This window comes from Fonsecaea nubica (genome assembly GCF_001646965.1).
Source record: "Fonsecaea nubica strain CBS 269.64 chromosome Unknown Scaff58, whole genome shotgun sequence".
NCBI classification, from domain to species: Eukaryota; Fungi; Ascomycota; class Eurotiomycetes; order Chaetothyriales; family Herpotrichiellaceae; genus Fonsecaea; species Fonsecaea nubica.
The window spans coordinates 144,595-168,223 of NW_019173731.1; the positions used below are offsets into that span (position 1 = coordinate 144,595).

The 23,629-nt window shown below is 52.5% G+C and overlaps 9 protein-coding genes across 9 annotated transcripts; 6 read left to right on the forward strand and 3 right to left on the reverse strand.

Moving 5' to 3' along the window:
- Window positions 1-454: 454 nt before the first annotated feature.
- On the forward strand, window positions 455-2,720 carry AYO20_07915 (hypothetical protein; the record flags this gene model as incomplete). Its single annotated transcript, XM_022646199.1, has 3 exons — window positions 455-1,043; window positions 1,102-1,288; window positions 2,234-2,720. The coding sequence occupies 3 exons, from the start codon at window positions 455-457 to the stop codon at window positions 2,718-2,720; spliced, it is 1,263 nt and encodes a 420-aa protein (XP_022497857.1).
- Window positions 2,721-3,483: 763 nt separating this feature from the next.
- Window positions 3,484-3,849, forward strand: AYO20_07916 (hypothetical protein; the record flags this gene model as incomplete). Its single annotated transcript, XM_022646200.1, has 1 exon — window positions 3,484-3,849. The coding sequence occupies one exon, from the start codon at window positions 3,484-3,486 to the stop codon at window positions 3,847-3,849; it is 366 nt and encodes a 121-aa protein (XP_022497858.1).
- A 549-nt stretch (window positions 3,850-4,398) lies between these two features.
- AYO20_07917 (hypothetical protein) lies at window positions 4,399-6,562 on the forward strand (the record flags this gene model as incomplete). Its single annotated transcript, XM_022646201.1, has 2 exons — window positions 4,399-5,076; window positions 5,132-6,562. 2 exons carry the CDS (start codon window positions 4,399-4,401, stop codon window positions 6,560-6,562), a joined length of 2,109 nt encoding a protein of 702 aa, XP_022497859.1.
- Window positions 6,563-6,907: 345 nt separating this feature from the next.
- Window positions 6,908-7,852, forward strand: AYO20_07918 (hypothetical protein; the record flags this gene model as incomplete). The annotated part of the gene is made up of 2 exons (XM_022646202.1): window positions 6,908-7,169; window positions 7,281-7,852. The coding sequence occupies 2 exons, from the start codon at window positions 6,908-6,910 to the stop codon at window positions 7,850-7,852; spliced, it is 834 nt and encodes a 277-aa protein (XP_022497860.1).
- Window positions 7,853-8,205: 353 nt separating this feature from the next.
- On the forward strand, window positions 8,206-10,624 carry AYO20_07919 (hypothetical protein; the record flags this gene model as incomplete). Its single annotated transcript, XM_022646203.1, has 4 exons — window positions 8,206-8,227; window positions 8,288-8,805; window positions 8,875-9,611; window positions 10,114-10,624. 4 exons carry the CDS (start codon window positions 8,206-8,208, stop codon window positions 10,622-10,624), a joined length of 1,788 nt encoding a protein of 595 aa, XP_022497861.1.
- Window positions 10,625-11,318: 694 nt separating this feature from the next.
- On the reverse strand, window positions 11,319-14,995 carry AYO20_07920 (hypothetical protein; the record flags this gene model as incomplete). The annotated part of the gene is made up of 4 exons (XM_022646204.1): window positions 11,319-11,399; window positions 11,453-12,956; window positions 13,114-13,358; window positions 14,840-14,995. 4 exons carry the CDS (start codon window positions 14,993-14,995, stop codon window positions 11,319-11,321), a joined length of 1,986 nt encoding a protein of 661 aa, XP_022497862.1.
- A 3,699-nt stretch (window positions 14,996-18,694) lies between these two features.
- On the reverse strand, window positions 18,695-19,912 carry AYO20_07921 (hypothetical protein; the record flags this gene model as incomplete). Its single annotated transcript, XM_022646205.1, has 2 exons — window positions 18,695-19,603; window positions 19,661-19,912. 2 exons carry the CDS (start codon window positions 19,910-19,912, stop codon window positions 18,695-18,697), a joined length of 1,161 nt encoding a protein of 386 aa, XP_022497863.1.
- A 501-nt stretch (window positions 19,913-20,413) lies between these two features.
- On the reverse strand, window positions 20,414-21,518 carry AYO20_07922 (hypothetical protein; the record flags this gene model as incomplete). The annotated part of the gene is made up of 3 exons (XM_022646206.1): window positions 20,414-20,508; window positions 20,568-20,714; window positions 20,828-21,518. 3 exons carry the CDS (start codon window positions 21,516-21,518, stop codon window positions 20,414-20,416), a joined length of 933 nt encoding a protein of 310 aa, XP_022497864.1.
- An 851-nt stretch (window positions 21,519-22,369) lies between these two features.
- AYO20_07923 (hypothetical protein) lies at window positions 22,370-23,590 on the forward strand (the record flags this gene model as incomplete). The annotated part of the gene is made up of 3 exons (XM_022646207.1): window positions 22,370-22,386; window positions 23,157-23,276; window positions 23,335-23,590. The coding sequence occupies 3 exons, from the start codon at window positions 22,370-22,372 to the stop codon at window positions 23,588-23,590; spliced, it is 393 nt and encodes a 130-aa protein (XP_022497865.1).
- Between the last annotated feature and the right edge of the window lie 39 nt (window positions 23,591-23,629).

Here is a 23,629-nt window from a genome sequence, read left to right on the forward strand (position 1 = left end):
TACAATGTGACAATTTGAGAAATCCTTCGTGTGGTACTTGGAAGCTCGATTCAGTTTTGCCGAGGGGTGTTTCTAAGCGCCATGCTGAGCTACTCTGAATCTTTTGTGCAATAGTATCCTCCCGGGCGCATTATCGGCTGACACCTGACACTTGGTTGGGTATATCCTCATGTGAGAATGCTATTCTTCGGCCGAATCGCTGTACCCCCCAAGTCCTCTTGCATGAAGCTAACGTACCAGGCCAATACCAGATCCGATGTGCTGGCATGGATGCGCTGCAACACAACAGCCCCTCCTCGGCAGAGGTACATGAGATGTGTGTCTATGTGGTGATAAATGTCGTGGGTGTTCTACGAATGCTCGTCCTCCCCCCTCAACGTCTCGGATTTGTTATCCACACCTCCCTGAATCCAATCTGACCAATCGTGGTCGCCTTTGCTTGCAGAGCCTCACCATGGCTTCCATCGCCGGCAAGGTCTTTGCCCTGACAGGTGCAAGTTCTGGTCTTGGGTTAGCAACCTGCTGCAGGCTTGCCAGGCTCAACGCCAGAGCTATCTCTATAGGTGACATCAACCCTGGCCTTTTCGACAGTGCAAGGAAGAAACTACAGTCGATCAACCCTGATATGCAGGTGTCGATGACCAAAGTCGACGTCGCTTCGAGCCTGGATGTGAATGCTTGGATCAAGGACACGGTCAACACCTTTGACGACCTCGATGGAGCGGTGAATTGTGCAGGAGTCATCAACATGTCGGCCAACCAACAGACGCCCCTGTTCTTGAACGAAACGGATGAAACCTGGAGCCGAGTGGTGAACGTGAACTTGACCGGGATATTGTACAGCATGAGGGCGCAGGTGAAGGCGATGATGGAGTTGCCCAAGGCGCCGCGGAGCATCGTCAACATTGCCAGTGCGGCGAGTCTATTCCACGATCCGACCATCCTGTCATACTGCGTGACGAAGCACGCCGTGGCATGTCTGACGACCACGGTATCAAAGGAATTGGGCCCGTTGGGGATTAGATTAAATGCTGTCTCTCCCAGTGAGTCTTTACGTCAGATCCCCCTCCGGCCACCCGTGTGCTAACTCGTTTTTCCAAGGCGCAACGAAGACGGGGATGGCGTTGTCATGGTACAAGGACGAAGAAGAGGCTGAGGCGGATATGGCCAGGCGCGGAGTGATCTTGCTTGACCCAGAGAGAGTGGCCGAGACGATAACATGGTTGCTGAGTGAAGATTCGACTGGAATCAACGGTGTCAACGTTCCTGTTGGGGCGAGCGCTTCATAGTTCGTGCCTGCAGTGGGCTGTACATAGTCAGCATTGAGCATTTGGGTATACCTAGGGGTGAATGGTGACCTGGTGTAGAGATGGTTTAGGGAGGATGCCGCCGTTAAACTCTCCCCGCCACCCGCCCGCCTCGCCTGTGTTCCCGCCGAACCATCACCGCCATGGTGGGAGCCACTTCCCACTTCTTCTTCCACCATCAGCATCCATTGTCCATCCTCGGATAACTGCGAGACTGACTTTTTCAGTTTGACATCATCCTGCAGTCTTTCCACGCCACTCCTCGCGCCCACTTCATGCGAGGCATTTCCGCATCCACACACCCCTCACGCCCGCCAGTGCTCGCAACTGCGCCGTTGATTGGCCTCAGCCCACAAACCAAGAAATCCTGCGCCAACTCGTTGCCCCTCAGCTTCTCGAGCAATCAGTGTTTAGATAACCGTTCCTCCTCGAGCAGTCGTCCTTCCCAGATTTTTGCTGCAACAGCGGGTCCAATGGCGGGGTCGACGCTTTCTGCCGTCGCAACCAAGCTGCGGCAAAACCTGAGCTGCGAGGAGCTCATTCAGGAAGCTTGGAGCTTGGATGCTCTAGCAAGCTCTTCGGAAAAAAAGCTTCCTGCTAGAGCTCTGAGACTACGTAACTCACAAGTCATGGCAGTGGTGGCACCAGCTGAGCCCTTCTAGGGATGAAAAAGGTGGGCATGGGTGGTGTTTGCGATCCCTCCTGATTGTCATTCTTTCATCGTCTACATCTCTACCAACCCTGTAACTGTCTCTCATCGATCTGTGCCATCCTTCTTCTATCCGATTCGCTCGCTATCTCCTAACGGGGAATATGCTGTGGGCTGTTCTCGCATTCATCAGCCCTCTTCTGGGACAAGCCTTGGCCTAGTTAGTAACGTCATCTGCTCCCCTTTGGCGATTATCCAGCACCTAATACAAGTGTAGCGACTCAGGATACTGGACGCCGACGACAACATCATATTGGACACCCACAACCACATCGTATTGGTCATACTGGACACCCTCGACAACCTATGTGACAAGTTACACGCAAGCAAACGTCATCGTCACAGTCACCTCTGTGTTGCCTTGTCCTGTCACTTCGACGGTCGTGTACTGGGAATGCTGCGACCAATGCGAAAACAACTGTTACAATCCCCCGACGGTATATCAACCGACTGGATGGGTTGGAACCACGACGGTGACTTCTTACACAACCACTACCCCGGCCCCGGAGGCCGTGCAGACCATCACCAGCAACGGACTGGTTATTGTCATGGTGGAATCCACCGGGGCGCAACAATCGGCGACACCCAGTGTGGTCTATGAGGTTAGCAACGAAGCAGGACCTCTACAGGAGGGGCTCATGTCGAGCCTCTGGCCGATGGGTATAATGTTGGGGGCCATTGCGACGATCATGATAATGTTATAATAATGCCCCGGGTGTCACATCTCACAGGTTAGTTATTGCTATCTGCGTGAGAAAGAAATCCGCTGTCATGTTCTTGTATATAGCTGGGCGACTCCATGACTTTGACGACTGATTGATTTGATGAGATACCGATATTTGAGTGAATAATAATGATGGATGAATATTGCTTTTGCTGATTTGCCTTGTAGCTGATTAGGGCTCATGCACGTTATTGGCTCGTGGACAGCGACAAGGCTCTGAACGTCGTTGCTTGACGCGATAAGCTTAACGTCATCTGCGCCCCAATTGGCCAGTCCAGCATCGCCGATTCCCCCCTCCCATTTCCCATTATCTATCACCCAAACACACTCGTATCAGTTATCGTCCGCCTGCGAGTTCCTTTCTCTATCAGGGGGGAATTCAGCTCCGCAAAATCTGAGTCCTCTTTCTGCGTTTTTATGTTTGAAAAGGTTCCGGTGCCTAGCCCTGCGATCTTCACTCAACATCTCGGTCTGGATCCCGCTGTCCCCCTGCACTATCGACAATCATGTCAGCAGCCACGAGACGGAATCCTGGATTGACCGATTGATTGATTGATTGATTGGTTTTTGTCCCGTTTCAACGTTTCAGCGTGTGTCCCCATTACGTTACTTTTATTTGATCCCCATGATTTCGCGCCGCGCCGCGCCGTTACTACCTCCATACCGGCTGACCCTGCATATACATACGGGGACATAAATACTTACCCTCAGCACGCAACACGACCACACATTGCAAACCCGCTATGCCATCCCCATCCAGCCCAACGGCTGGGAACGCCAACGGCGGCGACCACGCACGAGCGCGCCCAGCACCGTCGAAAAACAAGTCATCGTCCTCGACGTCCTCGCGGCGGCAGCGACGACGCAGGAAACCCGCCGCGGGGAGTGCCTTCTCGGCGCAGTTCCGGCTCAACCGACAGCGCGGGGAGACGGAGGCGCTGCTGGCGACGCAGCACGACGAGGAGGACTTTGCCGACAGCGATGGCCTGTACCCACCGCACTGCACGTGGACGAGCCGCGACCAGGACCGCCTGGGCGGGCGTCCGCCGGCCGAGGCAGATCCCTTTGGCAACGCGCACTGTAACGTCTATGAGAATATTCATCGGTGAGTTTGATCAACGGGTCTTCTCCTGCTATTGTCGTCTATGTTTGTCTGTCCAGGTGGGACTGGCTGTCGATATCTGTGCTTTTTGTTTATGGACCTCGGTCGGTTGAGCGAATAGGGTGTCTGGATGGGACTGGGGAGTATGCAACATCATTCGAGGGAGTTGGATCGTCCTTGGAAGTGCCACTCAAGCACAGCATGAATGCAGAGACGGGAAGTCGAGAGAGAAGGGAGAGCATTTGATTTTGCAACCTTTTGACGAATGCGAATTCTGACGTGTGATCTGTCCGGTATAGCATACGGAGAGACATCATCACAAGCATCGGTGAGTGCTTCCCGACAGAGGTCGAGCTTGGTTGCTAGACTGTGAAGTCATCACCACATGCTGACATTCGCTCTGCCAGATGATCCCTATTCTCTCGACCAGCTCAAAGCTCCGCGGATGAACATCTCTGTTGTGCGGCCATTGGTCGATTCTCTGTACGAGACAAACGACTTATCGATCGGTCTGGTGCCCCTCATAACTCCTAGTTGAATCGTGACTGTGTTCTCCATGCTGATGCATACTTTTGGTCCAGTGTACTGCCTGCTCGTCAACCGAATGCAATTCATCCGTGAACAGTCGTACGCGACGCACCACCAGACGGTGAACCTCACGCGCGCGCTTCTGTGTGAGCTCGTAGCGGAAAAGATCCTCCGGCGATACAACGAGCACAACCCCGGACCGAGGGGCCTGCTCAAGCTGGCAAATATCCTGGTTGCGGGATTCGAACCGTTCCAGGGCGCGCCCGACGAGGTGACCTCGCAGAGTCAGCATGCGATGCACTACTGGACCGCCCAGCGGAGATCCGAGTCCGGTAAAGTGGAGAGGAAACTGACAGCCCTGGAAGTTGCTATCGTCAGCGCCAGCAAGTCGTTTCTGGCGAGCAGTGCTTGTCAAAAGGTCGTGGACGCCATTTACCGAGGCAAGGTCGTATACACGCCCAGCAGTTTCATCGACATCATACCCGACCATTGGAAGAAGAGACCGATTTCCCTGTATGACCCGCGACGAGCCCCGTTGCTGAATCAATACAGATTGATTGTGCCACGGACAAGGAACTTGATTGAAGTCTGTCAATTTGTCATTCTACTCGCCCTATACATTGCGGTTATGGCGGCGCGAGAAAATAGAATGGACACCACTTACGAGGTCCTCGAGCTGGTCTTTGATGTTTATGGGGCTGGTTGGGTACGTCCTTTTTCCTGTGAGAAATGATGGATGGCTGACAAGGAGATCCTGCCAGGTGCTCGATCAACTCGCATCTATTCTCGAACATGGTTGGGGTGTGTATACTCAGAATTTGTGGTCGTTTCTCGATGTCATGTTCTCGACAATATTCATCATATACCTTGTCTTACGAATCTGCGCCTCCTCCTTTGTCGACGAGGAAAAGTCCATTGCCCTCGCGCGGACTGCTCTGGACATTCTCAGCTGCGCCGCTCCGGTGCTTATTCCTCGACTAGCATTCAACGTCATGTCGGAGAATATGTTGTTTCTCTCCTTGAGAGCGATGATGTCTGATTTCCTGACACTGACTGCGCTGGCCGTATGGTGCTTTGCGGGCTTCCTCCTGAGTCTTAAGTGGTTGCATGCTGGCGCTCATCAGGCTGTGACGATCGGGGAGTGGATGATCTGGATTTGGTTCGGTCTCGACGGGACTGGTATTGATCAGTCCCCAGACTTCCATTGGCTCCTGGGACCCGCCTTGATGGTGTTGTTCGCTTTCCTGGGCAACACGTTGTTCCTCACCGTTCTCGTCTCGATGCTGACAAACACATTCAGCGGCATCGTTGGCAACGCTGTTCAGGAAATCCAGTTCCGGCGAGCCGTCCTTACTTTCGAAGGGGTCAAATCAGACGCCATCTTTGCGTATATGCCCCCATTCAACATCCTCGCACTGATACTTGTGCTGCCTTTAAAGTGGATGCTCTCCAAAAGAATGTTCCACAAGGTCAACGTCGCAGCGGTCAGGGCGATCAACCTACCAACATTGCTAATTGTTGCATGGTATGAGAGGAGAACGCTCTGGATTTCGGACAAGCGGAAGATTGCCAGCAGCAAGAAAATTGACTGGAAGCATCCCGGCGGCCCCAGGGCGACGCCTGCGCAATATTGGGCTCTCTCACGGTTTAGTGTACATGGAGATATCCACGCAGTGTTCGACATTGATCCACCACAGTCAGTACTGGACAAGATCGCCGAAGAAGACAACCTGAATCACAGCGACGACATGGGGATCCTTTCCAACACCAAATTGCAGGACCAATTCACGCACTTATCGGAGCAAAGAAGAGAGAGTCAGACGGTGGATTCGAGTCAAAACCCACCAGTCAACCCGGAGCCTGCGAAGAGCGGAAGGAGAGAGTCACAGGTCGACCAGAAGTTGAAAGACCAGTTTCGTGACTCGAGTGATGAGGGTGGAGATGATGACCAACATCCGCCCGGTTATCGCAAGCCAAACAGGCGCGAAAGAATTGACTCACTGGTTGACCTGGACGGTGGACAAGACGGCCGATTCCTGGAGGCGACGGCGAGACTGCACAAGATAGAAGATGCCTTGGAAAGAATGGAAGCCATGCTTGCTCAACTGATGGGCGCGGGAGATGCCAGCAGCGAGAACAGCGAGGGGCGGGAAGAACTCGCTTCGGAAATACGGGAGAATTCCATCAAATGAAGGAATAATTTGGCAGAGTTAGAGTTATGTTTTTTTAGCAAGCGAAGAGATACCAAATTGTATGAATAACAATTGTTGGTTGAACATGCATTTAGCGTGTACACACCATGTATTCTCTGATGCTGGAGTGAAACTGCGGTCACCCAGCGGTATCGCTGACTCAGCCTCGGCGGCTGGTTGCCCGGTCGACTGGGTTTTGTGTTCTGCGCACCCACCGTTTTCGCTAACTGCGACTGCGGCTACGACTACGACTACGACGCACCACCTCACATTATTGAACTCCGCAGCATATTCCCCAGACAGACTCTATCGCCAAAGCAGCAACACAGACACATTCTCGCAACGATGACTACAGCCGCCATGCCTCCCTCGGCATTCGCGACCAGCACATCTTCCTTCCGCGCGTCGCAGTCGCAGCAAATCGCGCCACCCATGTCGTACTCGGACAACCCGCTCACGCAACTGCCTGCGGTTGACTTCAACTTTGAAGATCTCCGCAAGCGAATGGCCGATTTCACAGTCAAGTTTGACGCATTCATTGAGAGGGGAAGAAAGAGGGTGTTGGAGGAGAGGAACGAGTTTCGGGCGCGCCTGGGAGAGTTGAATGGTAAGTCCCTCCACAACAACAGCAGCAGCAGCAAACAACGGTTCGCTTTGCGCAAAGACGGAGTCGGAGTGTTTGTCGGGAGAGCCACAACTGATTGAGGTTCTCGTACAGAGGAGCAGAGATCAGCAAACACACAGATTGTCACCCTGCAATCTACCTTGTCGACGCATAGCCAGGTCCTCGCCCGTGAGCAGGCAGAAAAGAACGAGATGCACGCGCAAATATCCAAGCTGGAGTCACACCAGGCGGCGCAGTCGGCGCAGCGAGACCGGCTCAAATCCGCCATCGCACAAACGCAGCGGCAGATCGACGCGAAGTTACAAGCACAAAGAGAATACGCTGCGAAGATGGATGGCCAGAGCCGACTCAACGGCCCGGAGCTCAGTTTTTGGGAGACATATCTGGGTTGCCGCATCGAAGGCAGCGGGGATGAGAACAAAGTCAGGATTGTGTTCGTGTTCCCACCAGCGAAAGGCAGTGGTGGGAATTCCACCGACGAGAGGGAAGGCCTCTTTGAGTTGCTGGTGCCGGATACCGGACGCGGGAGATACGACGTGTCGTATACGAAGCCTAGGTTAGAGAGTGTCAAGGTCGCAAAGGTGGTTGACCGGCTAAATGCGACGAGGGAGATCGGGACTCTTCTCAAAGGGATGAGAGGCTTGTTTGTGGAAGCATTGAAATGAACATTCTCACAGTGGGTTGACGGTTCACGATGGCGTCTATGATCTTATACCCTCGCGAATAAATGTTTTCTTTCCAACCATCATGACCGGAGGATTGTATGGTCTGTACGAGGTACACTTGTAAACAGGTTACAAGGGCACTAAAGATAGCCACAGGCGGATGATGTTTTTGCTTCGGTGGAATAATCAGCGAAAGGGGGCTCGGCCCGTCACCAACATGACATTATGGCGTGCAGCGCAACGCAAGTGCATTACGCCAAGCAACAATTGACACGTTTCGAGAATCCCAAAGCATCCCCAATGTCCAGGCCCCGGTTCTAGAACCCAGCATTAAAATCATGTCTTCCACAAACATGTCTTCGATGCCTCAGGGAGGTACGTAATGTACACTGTGATCGGTTGTAAACGTTCGCTCATGCTTACTTACCGTGGTAGACCAAAAATCCAAGAAGAAGAAAAAGTCCAAGAAAAAAGGCAACGCGCAAGCCGCAGCGACTGAGACAGAGACGGATGCCCCCACGACACCGGTCGACGCTCACGAGACGCAAAATGGTCCGGACGACGAGGATGACGCAGAAAATGACGAGCGAGAAGCAGAGCAGACTGCAGTGTCCCCCGTCAAAGAGGGGTCAGGGGATGAAGCCCCCGAGACGGTAACTGTTGCCAACGGGGTCAAAGATCTGTCGATCGACGACGACGACAACAATAATGATGCAGCCGCCCGCTTTGACGCTCTTGTCAAGGACCGTGATGCCCTACGACTCGAGGTGACGGAGCTGCGCAAGTCCCTGGAAGAACTGCAGGCAAAGCATGCCACGGAAATCGAAGCGGTCCAGACAGAGCTGGCTGAGACGCAGGTCGAAAAAGAGAATGCCGAGGAACAATACCAGTCCTTGCTCGGCAAGGTGAATACTATACGGTCGCAGTTGGGGGAGAGATTAAAGGCCGATGCAGTACGTGATGGCTTGAGCCAGACGATTTGATGAAGACGGCCCATGGCAAGACTGACAAGTATTCTACAGGAGGATCTAGCGCAGGCACGGACGCGGATTGAAGAGCTTGAAGAACAGAGATCCGAGTTGCAAGAGCGCTACACCGCCCGTTCAGCTGAAGTCGAAGAACTCACGGCTCGAAATGCCGATCTTTCGCAGAAACAGTCGGAACAGTCCAAAGAACTGTCCACTCTCCGCAACCGCCTGACGCTTTCCCAGCAAAACTGGATCAAGGAGAAGGAAGAACTCGTCGAGTCCGAGGCCTACATGCGTGACGAATTCGAGAACGCCAAACAGGCCATGCACGACTGGGAAGTTCTTGCCATGGAAGAACGCACCATGCGCAAGGACCTGGCGGACCGCAACGCTGATTTAGAGGAACAACTCGGATCGTTAAAGGAAGCGTACGAGAAAGCAGTCAGCGAGAGGGACACCTACTCGTCAACGGTCGAAGGCCTTCAAAAGGCACTCCAGGAGATCCAAACACTGCGAAAACAGGAGCTGAAAGAACTGGTCGAAACTTCTCAGAGCGAACAAGAAGACCTGCGAAAACAGTTGTCAGACCTCCAGGCGGCCCATGATTCGACCGCGGCGGAACTGGAACAGACCAAGAAAGAACTCGAGCGAGCCCTTCCCTTCGAAAAGGAAGTCAAAGAGAAGAACCTCCTGATCGGCAAGCTGCGGCATGAAGCCGTCATTCTCAACGATCATCTTACTAAGGCGCTGAGGTTTCTCAAGAAGGGCAAGCCCGAGGATAACGTGGATAGGTGGGTTTTTTCCCCTTTCTCATCTTTTGCTGCAAAAATGTCTCCGAGTGCCTTTTTTCCCCTTTGCATACAGTACACCACATGTCTCCGAAGCCATGTGCCTGGCCGGGCCCTCCATCTTTGCGTTGTGGACGAATGGGTTGTTGCTCCATTCCTCGTTACTCCGCGTTTCCAAAAAAGAATCTCTCCCGAGGCACGCCTCATCGATTCAATGCAGTGTCAGAACTATAATTTTAGAATACTCTCACACCTCCCCCCAAGTTTGCGACGATCATTCGCCACATGACGAGGCTGAGGCCTTTTGTCGGCCCAATCGTGTCGCTGTACCCCCTTTCCACTATCCTATCCATCAGCCCCCCCTTTTTCGCCCTTTCGCAAGTCTCTCTCGTACAGCCCAATCCAATTCTTGTTTAGTTTGGTCTTTTTGCTATTCTCTCTGGCTGACTGACGAGCGCCACACGCCCTTCTCCTCGGAGGGCGGACGCTTATTCCTCCTACACAGACAGATAGTGACGAATCACTTCCTGCACTTCCTGGCCCTCGACCGCTCGGACCCCAAGAAATTCCAGATCCTCCAGCTCATCGCCGCCCTGCTGGGCTGGAACGACGAACAGCGTGAACAGGCCGGCCTGGCCAGGCCTGGGACGACCTTTGGCGGGTCGACGTCGACCACTGCCGCGGCGACTTCGAGCTTCAACTCCCTGCGCGGCTTGGGTTCTCTGACGGCCGCCGTCGCCTCTCCAGGCTCGCCCATTGTGCACAGGACCCCGAGCACCCCGGCCCTCAACCACCCGGACTACTTCGGCGCCGGGCCCGAGAGCGCCACCAGCCCGCACTCCCGCGAGACCCTGGCGGAGCTGTGGCAGCATTTCCTCGAGCAGGAGGCCGCCGCGGGGAGTGCAGCGGCCAAGTCGTCGAGGCAGGGGAGCCAGAGCCATGGTCATTCAGGTACCACTCCGATTCCAGGTTCAGGTCCCGGTCCCGGTCCAGGAGCATCTGCGCCGCCGAGATAGACTTGGAAATCTCACAACTCAAGGATTTCAAGCAAGCTAAAGCAGACGACCAAAAGTTTTCAGACATCTTGACATGAAGGGAACATGAAAACCAGGAACAGCATCACCTGATGAAAGAAAACGAGCGCAGACCGGCTCTGTATAATGTCTGTAACATTGTCAAATAATACATGCAAAACGCCCCAGCTATCATGATCATTGTCGTGTGCTTAATTGCGATCGTTTCCTGTTGCCCTGTTACTTGTTGTTCTTGTCGACTGTTCTGTCCACTCAATCCAACCTGGTTCCAGCCCAGCCCATTCCATTCATGTTGTTCATTCTCAACCCACGTTGCTGCTGCTGCTGCTGCTCTAATAGCCTGAAGCAAGTCTAGCACCTTGGGCTTGAGTGACCAGCAAAAGAAACTAATTGCCCACTCCGAAAATAAACATCAACTTTCAAAGTGACAAGAAAACCGCGTACATCAAAGAGAGTCCCCCACTGAAGGAAGGTCGTGTCGTCAACAAGGATGCCCATCGGCGTCACCGTTGCTTGTAGTTGGTGTCGCCCGAGCATTCAATCAAATGACAAGCCCTTCTGTCCACCCGTCCAGCAGGGTGGTATAATAGTGTTCCATCGGTCGGCGTCATGTCGGCGCTATCGTTAGCACCAGAGGTTCTTGATCCCTCGCCGCACAGTGAACTGCTACGTCGGATCAACATTCAGAAGGAGGTGTCCTGGCCGTAGAAGGTGGTAACTGATAGCCGAATCTCTTGATCAACTCAGGTATAGCGTTCTGCAACCAAAATATCAACTCGTAGTCCAAGGAAGCAGAACGCGTCGACTTACCGGTTCGCTCCAGTTCATGTTATGAGCATCGATCTGCTTGATCATGCTCACATTCAGCATCGCCGGGTCTTCCGGTGCCCATCGCATTCTCAGCACCTTTTGGTCTGGGTCAAAACCAAAATGGATATGGCGCAACTCGACTGCCGAAGGGGGAATCGCACACTCGTCTGCGATCTCCAGCATCCGTCCCGCTATTTGCGCCGCATGATCTGTATTCCACGGACCCTCGGTCACGTTCAACAGTCTCAACACGTTCATCGCTCTTGTCCTAGTCTCAGGTTTCGGCGCCGTGGTCGCCACCAGGAAGATAGGCGGAATGAATCCCAGGCTCGGTGGTTTCTTCCTTCGCGTCTCAACTGTAGCTAGTGGGTCGTATCTTAGAATATCCTCAACTTCAAGGACTGTGAAATTAAATCGACAGCGACGCGGCTCCTCCTGCTCCACTTCGTCGCCTGTATTATCATATTGCGTTCGTGTCTTGAGTTGGTCCAGCAGTATGTTTGCAGCGACATTATGCACAACGAGCATGCGTCGGGTATATACAGGCCCAGTGGCCGTGAGGCTCTGGAACAGATTCATCCACTTGTAGAGGCGGGCGTCGAGCCCTTCTACCTGTTCAATGAGGCGAGGACTTGGACTGAGTAGTACCGTAGCCTGATCTTTGAGCGCGAGAATGTCCCCGATACAGTCGTTCAAGTAGTTGCCTGCATCCTCCAGGCTATTGAATTCAGGGTATTCCATGTTCATGATCCTCACATCGCGTGTTGTCAGGGACAGTGCACTCATCTGGCTAGCCAGTTCCTCGACACGACATTTCGAGGCGAACTTAACTCCGTCTCGAATTGTTGGTTCGATGTATCTGATGATGAAGTCTTTGGAGGGGTCATTGGGTCGGTGTTTGCTTTTCCACTCCCCCAAGATCTTGAGCGCGGCCTGCATATGGTCGATGGCCACCTGGCCACCTCCATTGAAATTCTCCAGCGCCCAAAAGATGACACATGCCGCGAGCACAACATCAATGGACGGTCTGTCAGCCACCAAGGCGCGGATGGCACTGTTGTAGTGGAACACAAAGTTATGGTTTGCTCGCTGTGAGGCAGGGCCGACTGTGGTGAGGTATCGGTGTAGCGAAGCAAGTGCGACGAGTGAGTGCTTGATAGAGGGTTGATGCCATGTAGCTTGAGGCAGGAGCACCGTCCATAGATATGGCTGCGAGTATACTGAGATCAGGTCGGAGGTTTTTTCGAGGAAGAACTGGAAGCTTTGTGATTCCTCCTGCGTGCCGAATCTGGGAACAAGCGCGAGCTCTTGAGGATGAGGATCGGTTAGCGAAGTCGAATGCCATTCACTGTCGTCAAGTGAAGCAGGCTCCTGTCCAGACACGAGGGCTTGGCTTGTCGCGGGCGGGGGCGTTGAGCTGGAAGCTGTTGATGAGGCAGTTGGATCAAATAGCTTGATCTTAGGTGCGGCATATCCATTACATTTGAGGTTTGATTTGATGCATCTGGATCATATCAGTGATGGAATTAATGAAAGTGTCAGATGTCCACCAACCTCTGGCAGGATGGTTTGCCCTCGTCGCACTTTATCCGTCTTCGCCTTATAGCAAGAACAGTTTGTCAATGGAGAAGGACAGTAGAGGGAAACATTTGAAGGCTTACTTGCAGGTAAGACATCCATTGAACGTCTTTGGTGCCCATTTCTTCGTGCGTGCTTTATCACCCGGCATCGCACGAGAAGGCGGATGGGGTGGTGATGCATTGGAGTTGCCCACATTCAGATTACTGCTCATACCAGTGCCGGATATATCTTCAAGCATCTGACAGACGAATTGGTCTCCAAAAAGAGTCAGTGTTGTCTTCGGATCGGTCGAGGCTATGGGCAGAGCAACGGTAGGCTCATAAAACTGCGGGAGTGAGTATCAAATTCTCTTTTAAACGCAAATCAGAACTGATAGGAAAGATCCGGTGTGCAGTGATATAAGTGCCGTGCCCGAGATGCAGTTGGCTGGACAGGAAATAAGATGGTCTCCCGGGCATTGGGGTCGGGAAGGGACAAATCACCCTTCAATCCGAGTGCAGAGTAACATTAAAGGTAAGGCTCAGGGCGGGAAGATCAGGGGAACCAGGGACGACGATGGCTTCTGGGGTTCTAAGAGAGTAGAACGACCCTCAGCCTCATGAGTTTCTCCTTTTGGTTTGCTTTCCTATTTCTCTGAGGTTTTGTGTCCGGGTGAACTCACCACTGTGCGGCTATGTTGGGGCCTTGTGTTCATGACCGAAGGACTTGAGCAGATCGTTTGTTGATATGGTACCAGCATAATACCATGTGGAGACAGCAGTGCAGGAGCTGAATGGGATTGAGTGGGACCCAACACCAGGGGAGGTCGGCGAGGTCCTGTCATTGATCGTCCCTCGTGTGCTGTGACTTGTGAAGGTGTAAGTACGGGAACTGGACCAGTCCATTTCTTCTCATCTGGAGAAGGCACAACCGTGGCTCAGCAGCAGAGACATTATGTAGTCCTGTCCACATATGGGCTGTGCCACTCTAACTCACCGGGGCGGGACCCAACGGGGTCCCTTTGGGCGTACAATAGATAGGGCCGTACGGGAATCCCATTCCGGGTTCAAGATCGGAACGTGGAAGAGTGCCACGACTCTAGATGTCCACGATTGGGACCATATCGTGAGGTAGCGCCTCTTGCGGGCAGCTGCTGACACAGCCGGGTTCCTCCCAAGTATACTGGAATTCTCATGTCCTGTTCTGATAGGACGTACTGGGCGCATAGCAGGAAGGATGTCCCAGTAGTAGACGCAGACCATCGGGTGGAGAACGGGGTGCAAAGTCCACTTGTATTAGGGCCGTAGGGCTTAACGTTCCCGTACAAACTCAGGAGATGGCCCATGCTATCCACCCACCGCTGCTTTAGAAGTCTTCTGCTCGACTTCGAGATCGCGACCTCGCTAATGATACCACGATGAGTGAATAAAGTGTGAAGGAACCGACGTTTCCGGACTCTGGTGTTGGATTTAGCAACATGCCAATCTGCAGCCAATCGTGTTTGAGTGCCAAAGGTAGTATTTCTCTCCCGGACAGCACGGCCAAGGATGTTCTGGGAGTCGATCAATATGACTCTACTTGTACAATATCACCGCACCGGGGTTAAGAAGCGGAACCTTCTTTTCAGCTGCTCGGCCTAAGGCAGGACAAATCAAGAAGAGATCTGCATTGCCTACATAACCTGCCACCGCATCTGTTACCTATTGTCTAGGCACCTAGGTTAAGATCTTTGAGACTGAGTTCGGTTCCAGGCGGACTAAGCGAAAGCGAAAGGTGTTATCAGGGTAGATGTGGAATTAATCCGTGTTGATGCCTGCGCTTACATACCATCGTTGATACTGATGCGGGAGACGCAATGCCAACACTGAGCCAAGGAGTGCTTTCGGCCGAAGGTGCGAATGCATGTGCCTGAGCATAAGGCTGAAGGTGCTGGTCCGCAAGCATTGCCATATTCTGGCTCCAGAGGTAGTCGGTGGCGGCCATGCGAGGCTTCTGCGATCTGCCAGGGAGCGGTATGCGTGATTTTAGAATACGGGGTTAATGAATACGAGGGATCGTCAAGGGCCAACACAAAAATACAACCATGATGATTCTGCAGGCCCCAAGGCGGGATAGTCATGCCGTCCGATGTTGATCAGTTACAACTCGACCAAAAGCCAATCGAAGTTGTTGCGATATGGACATCGAATTTGGCGATGATTGCGAGCCGAGGTCAATGGTGTGGCGGACAATTGATATTTCCAGTTCATCCTAGCCCTCAGCATCAATGACTGGTGGAAAGTCGATGTTGGGTCGCTGCCGGGGGACTCAGCCCTATACAAGATGTACCTGTTTGTGATGGATGCGAGAAACGAGGTGCCTGCATCAGAAGCAACGAGCATCAAAAGGGAAGCAGATGCGACTAAGGGCGGTACACAAGCTGCATGTGCTCCAGTAGGATATGTTCAGAAGTGGGGACTTCTATGTGGCGAAGTGTTGCGTGGTCGCAGTAGGGACTTGAATGGCTGGTAGGGTGGACGGTCGAGGAGGTAGTGGATCAGGAGACATGGGGAAGGGGGGTGGCTGTTAGGCGGACTTATGGATACGATAGTCGAAACTGAGGAGCCTGATCAAAAGAGAGGTTCTAGAACTCTGACAGGAGAGTGAGAAAAGCGGCAATGCAAAGGAGAGGACGAGCACGGACGAGTGAGAGCAGAGGAGTGAGGCGGAAGAAGAGACAAAGAATAGACTGTGGAAGGCCTGAGGCTGATTTGTGCATTGCGTCTGACTCTGACGCGCAGCCAACTTTGACCCTCTTGACCGTCCTTTTGACTCGGTTCGCTCCCTCATCTTCACCTGCGGTGCCTGCGCATCCTGAAAATCTTGCGGTCAACGCCTCTCCTCTCTGTCCCTCCCCCTTCCCTGCGTCGAACATCCTCGCCTCGCCTCGCCTGTGTCTCCTGCTTTCTCGCCTTCTCTTGTCCGAAGCCCCTTCGGACCTTCTCCTCTGTGGTGTCCACCATGGTATTGGCTGCTTCGGAACTTGGCGCGTCTGAATGGACATCAGATCAATGACTGACCGACTCCAGTGCAACCTCTCCAGGATCATCGACACCAAATATTGATTGCTCATTATCCTAGTACCATCGGTCGATCACACTGGAGAGAGAGAGACAATTGATATCCGTTATTCAAAATTTAATCCATCCGCCTGCATCCCAAAGGGCCGATGTCACCAATTTCTTCCATTAGGTCGGTCATTCTGTCTTCTGCTTGCAAGCTACACAGGATAGCTCTCCCGTGCGTGTCTTCCAACCGCAAATGTAGCCAGGATCTGCTTCCTCTTCCTTCAGCTTTCGCAGGGACCGAGAGATCTCTTTCCTGATTTGCCACGGATCTGCGGGGGTCACACGATGAAGAAAGCCCTGATCTTTTTTACACTGCCATATTCACCACCATCCGTTTACTGAACATGCTCGGCTGACCCCGGCGATTCCGAGTGAAATTCAACATGAGCTACTCATGTGCCAATCCTGTCATATCATCATTGTGGAAAACTTGCAGACTGATCTAGAACTCGCCAACATCTACGTCTCTGCAAAGGCGCATCGTGTTCACCAGACGGGCTGAGGAGCCAGGGTGATTGTTGGTCAACGAGAGAACATCATCCCACTCCTTGGCGGCGAAGCCTTTCGTGAGTGCCGATTGCCTTCTAGCAGTTCAAGGTCGTGTTTCCGCAGCCGATGACCACTTTGTTCACTCCGGCCGACGATTCAGCTTTCTCGGCAGACTGACAATACTTCCCAACATTCTACTCGACAACAAAATCAGTCAGCGATGGCGAAGGAAAAGGGCCGAATGTAAGATGCTCGAGAAAGTGAAGCAGAAGGGGACTCCCTACCGTGCTTCCCCGACAAAACACTATACAGCACCCATCATTGAAGTCAGATTTCCAAATCCACGAGCCTGCACCTCCAGACCAGGAGACCTTGTGTATACCACTGTGTTTTCACACCCATGATTGGTTAGCTTCGTCTCTTCTTTCCCTTTCTCCAGGCTAATAAAACGGGAGAAATTGGGGTTTGGTTTACTCGGTTGTCTGTGCTTTCCAATCAGTACATGTTTCTGGGAGGGTAGACTGCTGATTTCAAAACCAGCCAGCAGGAGGAAGGAGCCAGGAGTATTACAAATTTGGCTTGGTCCCCCTGGTAGTCGTACTTGCTCCAGAGGTCGATATTGTATGCTGAAGCCGTGGCAGCCAGAGTCAGGCCGGCATAGAGGAAGGAAGAGAGCCTCATGGTGGCGTTGACTGATCTTTCTTCTCGCTCTCCGTTAGCGGCTATCCCCCAATGGAACGAGACGGAGAAGAGATCAAGGCTAACGCTGAATGACTCTGTGTTAGACCCTTGAATGAGGAGAGTCGGGAACCTCAGAGGCCAGAAGAATGAATAGATAAAGAAGAACAAGTACAGAGGGATTGAAAAGTCCCTGGTCCTTGTTTATATATCACACTTTCGAACGAGCCTTTTCTTCCTCTCCCCATCATCTCGTCGGTTTCTCGCCTCCCCTGTGCCGCTGTGTTTTGTCCTGCACTACCCCCTTTTCCCGGGTAGGATTCTGCATCTCGATCGAGCAGTGTGGACGAAGACGCATCTTGGTGTGCTCACGCACCGCAGCGTGTAACCATCACCAAGACCAAGGCCAAAACCAAGACGGTCGGCAGCATCCAGGCAGGTATATTATATCATTTCATATCCAGACTGCCCAAGGGTATGGACTGCTAGCCTGCTTACCCGTCTTTTGCCTTTTTTGACCAAACGTAACGTTTGACCGACTTGACTCGACTTGATGTAGCTGGTTTCCCACACCTCGCCGCTCCATGCAAGTTCCCCCTTCCTTCTTTCCCTACCTCCCCTCCCTGGCCTCTAGCCTCCCTTCCCGCCTCTACCTCCGCCTTTGCCTTCGGTAGAACAAAACATGATGGGAATCACAAGGCTTTGCAGAGCATGGCGGAGACGGAGGCCCAGGAGCTTTCCCTCTCCACTCGTCGTGATCGTCGTTGTCGTCGACCACGATGGAACCACATCCAAAGACTTGAAAATCTCGGAAAATGATTGCGAACCACGTCCTACACCGGTATATTTCACACAAGGAAAATCGGCCTTTGCATTGCATTGCCGAGACGGGTAGCTCAAGAGCGAGCGAGAGGCTGTCGTCAGCGGACGGGAAGACCGGGAAATAAACAAGGAATTTCGTCAGTCATCACACATACTCCATACTAGTTTACATGTATGTATCTTCGTACGACCCGGGTCGCTCTGTACATCGCCGGGGCGTATGAGTATGTGGGCGAGGGAAAGGCAGGCTTTGCGCTCGAGCAAAAATTCTTGTTTGAGACTCATTGGGTTTGATTTTCCTTTTGTGCCTTTTGCTTCTCCGCCTGTTCCCACGACGTTCTTGCGCTTGTCTCCTGCCCCTCTGCTCTAATGTGCAACATGGCGTCAAACTCAGCTCCAGCTGTTGCAAGCCATATTGCTCGTCGGGGAGATAAGGTCTCATCAATCATGCATGCGCTTCGTCTCTTCAAATCAGTGCCGATCATTGGATCTCTTTCTCTTGATCACATCACGAAACCACTCATACAGCCCCACCCAACATATCCGCTCGTCCTGCGTCATGAGTTCACTTCTTCATCGCAAGAATTTAAACGCTGAGCCAATCCAAAAACTCCGGTGTAAAATAACTGACCACAATTCCTGCTCCGGCTCGTAAGATACCTTCAGTACTCTCAAAAGCCATGGTCTTCAGATCAAATACGCCCGCTTTGGCCCCGGCGTGGATCATGGCATATTCTCCACTAACCTGATATGCGGCGATGGGCATATCCTTTGCAATTTCCTTGGCATCCGATATAATGTCCAGAAAGGATGAAGCGGGTTTCACCATGATGATATCTGCTCCCTCCTGGATATCTCGTGTGATGGCTCGACGAGCAAGACCCCGGCCACCGGGAGGGAGCTGATAGCATTTCCGATCGCCAAAGCTCGGGCACGATCCTGCCGCATCCCTGAAAGGCCCGTACAAGCAACCGGAGAATTTGGCCGCATAACTCATCAAGGTGACTTGGTGTGACAGCCCAGCCTCGATAAGCTTCAATTTGATGGCGCGAATGCGACCGTCGTTCATGTCAGAAGGTGCCACACAGTGAGCGCCAGCATGAGCATACGCCAAAGCAACATCGGAGATGCGCTCAACGCTCATCGCGTTATTCAAGGAGCCGTCATCGCGGAGAATTCCACAGTGGCCGTGCGAGGTGTACTCGCAGAGACAAACGTCTGCGACCACATATAGTTGAGGAAAGTGTCGACGAATGAGCTGAATGCCTTTTATGACGGGGCCTTCCGGATCATCGGCTGCTGTGCCTAGAGCATCTTTCGCATCGGGGGCGAGGGGGACGCCAAAGAGAATGACGGAGCGTAGACCCTTTTGCACAAGAGGTGCGAGAAAAGGGACAAGTTTATTGAGGCCGAGGCGCTTTTGATTTGGGAGGGAAGGGACCTCAGTTATTTCGTCAGGGTTGTCGGTAATGAAGAGTGGATAGATGAGCATTGACTAGGGAATTGTGTTAGAGAGAAGACCCTGCTGAAGAATAGGCTGATGGATGCAAACCTTTGTTAGTTGTCTCTCTGCTTGCCATGATCTAGCAAGTGGATGACTGTAGCCAGCGTGCAGTTGACTGGAGATATCGCCTGCAATGCTCACGCTGGTGGCGGCGGTAGATGTGTATGAGCGAGCCTGTGATGGCCGAGAGATGGTAGACTGGGTGTCATTGTTGCTGACATTGCTGGCACTTGTCCGCGCATTGGTTTGCGACTGCGAGTCGCGGAAGGCAATGTCCTGAACGAGGGAAGAGAACGACATTGCGAGATGAGGGCGCAGATATGGTGGTAGAATTCGATCAGCGATGCGATTGAGCAGTTCGTGCGATACGAAACCGTGAAGGCTACACCACGATACAGTTTGTCGAGGCAAAGTGGTCAAAACAAAACAGATAACGTCGTCTAGAGGAGAGACGAGAGGAGCAAGACGGTCAGCTAGAATATTAATGGGAAAAAAATGGGTGCAAGCGGGTTCGGCGACTAGGTGCCGACAGACTTTGTGGAGATGGGGCTGACAATCGGGCAATCGCCACGAACATCATTCGTCCAACCCCTCCATGTCAGTCAGAAACCAAAAGCCACGAGTTTCAGAAACATTTTCATCTTTGCATTGGGTATTGTATTCAAGTTTCAACAAAGACATTCCTCACGACCCCCTACATGGATATGGATACCTTTATATCTGTGGTACATGGCAGTCTGAAGATGCCGCCGACCAAAACGCCGTCGCCATGCCATGAAACTCGTGTACTTGTATGCACTTCTACAATTGAATCTCATTGTTTAGCAATCGAACCTCTTCACCTGGCTTGAAGGCGGGTAGTCCGATATACGGGCAGCCGTCGCATCGGAAAGCGTCTGACAGGCATCAGCGTATTAGAAAACAAAGGAGTCAAGAACAACGACGGGTGGCTTACCTCCAAGGCTGCAGTTGCCACAGCTTCCAACTTTGCCTTGCACAGTAAAGTCGACCTCAGCGAGATCGTCTGCTTGTAACTTCATCGTGTTCAACGCCTTGTCGGCATTCTCTCGTCTAGCTCGATCTTCAGCTTCCAGTTTCTGTGCTAGCCCACAAGTACAGTCCTTGCATGCTCGACGTCGCTTCGCCTTGGGTTGGCATTCAGTAGCTTGGATTTGTTAGCTGCTTGATCACCCTTGGAAAACACCGTCCACTCACGAATCTTAATAGGCCTCTTCAAGTCCTCTTCATCTAGCAAGGTATCTTCGTCAATCAATTCGTCGTCCGAATCATCCATCCCGTCGTCAAATCCTACACCCGCAGGCACAATAGCATCGTCCGTGCTCTTCCGTTTGCCATTGACCGGCAGCGACACAGACTCGCCATTCCTTGCGCTGGTGAGGCCGCCAGCGGCTTGTGATGTCTTCTTTCTCCCAAATCTCAAAGGGACTGAGTCCTGTGCCCCATAGTTTGGCTTCACGAACCCCACTCCTGGCTGGAAAGAAAGTCCCGCGAGGATGGTCTCGGTCTTCTCTGGGCCATCCATTGCCCCAAAAGACCCGTCCTGACTGCGCAAATGTCCACCACTCTTTAAAGCTTTGACCAGCAAAGCCAATATGTCCCGACTGATCAGATTTTGACTTTCACGACGTGATCCATCTGCATCGGAAAGGATTGTGATGACATCATACGTGGACTGAGGGAGTGAAACCAGGCCGAGAGACAGCCTGTCCAACATCTGCAAGTCGGTGTGCGCGCGGTCGTGCATTTCCAACAGGCCAGTCAGTATTTCTTGATGTGACGAGAGCGACGGTGGCGAAAGGAGGAGTGTGCGGTTCGATGACTGCGGGGCCTTGAAGGCGGGCATGACGAAATCGTCAGAGGTGTCCATGAGAACGGAGGGCGACATTTTGACAGCAAGATGGACGACAATCGGGAAGTTAGGGACCTAGGAGGCTTTGGTAGTAGAGGGTAAAAGAGTAATTGGGAAAAGAATGAATGATAAAAGGCCAGGATTAGAAATCGAGACTTGCCCTGGCGCTAGAGGGGTAGTTATGACGCTAAGGGCCCTGCAGCGGACTGATACAACAGGTGGTGCTAGTACCCAAGGTATAATTCCGCGGGTGTTGTTTCCTGCTATCCCTACCCACGTGGGAGGTTCTGTGAAGGTCGGTACCTGAATGCCTGAGGCAAGTGAAGCTATGAAACCATTTCGCGTTTGGGAAATGATAACTATCTGATGCAAGATCCAGTGCTGCAGCCAGGAGCCCATAGCGACCCATCTCACGTGATTTCATGCTGCCGGAAAACTCCGCCCTCACACCACTTGAGCAGGAGACAGTTGGTGGTGCCTGGGTGCCTGGGTACCAAGGTACCAAGCTTGCTAGCTATGTGCTCAATAATACAAGTACAAGACTGTGAGGCTTTGTCTCAGGGGGCAAATCCACTTCGACAATGCCTTGACGTCTGACTGAAACACAATGTGGAAATGTTGACCGCCACGGAGGGCCCATTTTGCGATATTTTGTGGCTTCTATCACTTGACCTGTAGGCCCCAATATTCTTTCGTAGTTGGTCACGCATGTACAAGTAAGTATCCACTTCACATCGACGCTGGTGGCACCGGTCATCACATTAGCAAATTCCCCAATTCTTGCTCATTGTATTCTGCTGGAAACTCCCTCATGGGGTTGCCGGGGGAAGTTCTGTTCAGCCTTATGTGTTTCTTCATGGACAAATGGGCATCGAAAACGAAAAGCCATGAACACCTTCCTGCTGTAGGTACCAAGTGGATGCTTAAGTGGAGGCGAGCAGAGGCCCAAACCCCGCGCTAAAAGAGCCCATTGGGAAAGGTGAAGGGTGTGGAATCCGGGGAAGGCGCCCTGACGATTGGAGCGAGGGGAAAGAAGGCGCCAGAACAGGCAGGGTGGTCATGCGAGCAGCTGGCCTCTCTGCGTCTTTCTTTGCCAGCTGCTCCCCAATCACAACACTCTCACCATCTAGAGCTTTCTAAGGTTCCACCCTGGTCCGGCTTTCGTCTTCCCTTGACTTACTGATTGCTCTCCCAAACCAAAGGTACCTTTCTGCTTAGAAGTCAATCGTAACCTCTTTTACCTTCTTCCTTCTCTCACTTCCAGCTTCACCCACTCTTCAACTCGTATTGCTATCTGCTCCCAAAAGTAAGCGAAGTGCACTGTGTGGTGAGTTCCAAGTGCTACCCCCTCCCCAATCATCAATGATCAACACAAAAGGGGTGGTCCGAGCTTCTCTCTCTTTGCCCTCACTTGCAGGGTCGCGTGTCGTTCTTATCCCTGTTGCCCAATCCTCAACTCCGACTTCATATAACTGACTCTTGTTCTCACTATCAGTCCCAAATCATCACCACAACCCCCCGTCTATCACTTCGACCTTCTCAACCAACTCTATCCCATCCGTCCTCGCCCTCTACTCCATCAGTAAGTCTTCCCAGCTCTTCCGCCCGCAGTTACTCTGACTAACCCTCGACTGAAGTGACTCGAACCAACAAAGGAAATGACCGCAACCACAGTGCCATTGCTGATGGTTCCGCCCTCCCTGAAGAACGCCTTCCTCGCTACTTCGCTAAACATGGTCACGTTGACGCCGATCCAAAGGGTGTGAAGAAGCAAGGTGGCGGCAAGGGCAATTGGTATGGCTACCCCTCAACCGACTGTTCACTGCGCTCTGAGACACTGACATGTTGACAGGGGTCGTGAAGGCGATGAAGTCCATGACTACGACTACAAGTTCACCAATTCTCGCCGTCGTTCCAACTCTAGCACCCAAGTCCTCGGGGATTTCAAGACCAAGTTCGAAACCGTCGACGCGGAGCCTGTCTTTGAGGAGGGATTGCACGGACCTACCGACGAAGATATCGAAAAGGCCTCCACTCTGTCCAAGGAAGAGAGCACCGACTCCAGCACTTTGGGAGGGAGCTATGATGATGAAGACAAGAAATTGTAATACCACAAAATCAACGAGACTCGTTCGAGAAGATGACGA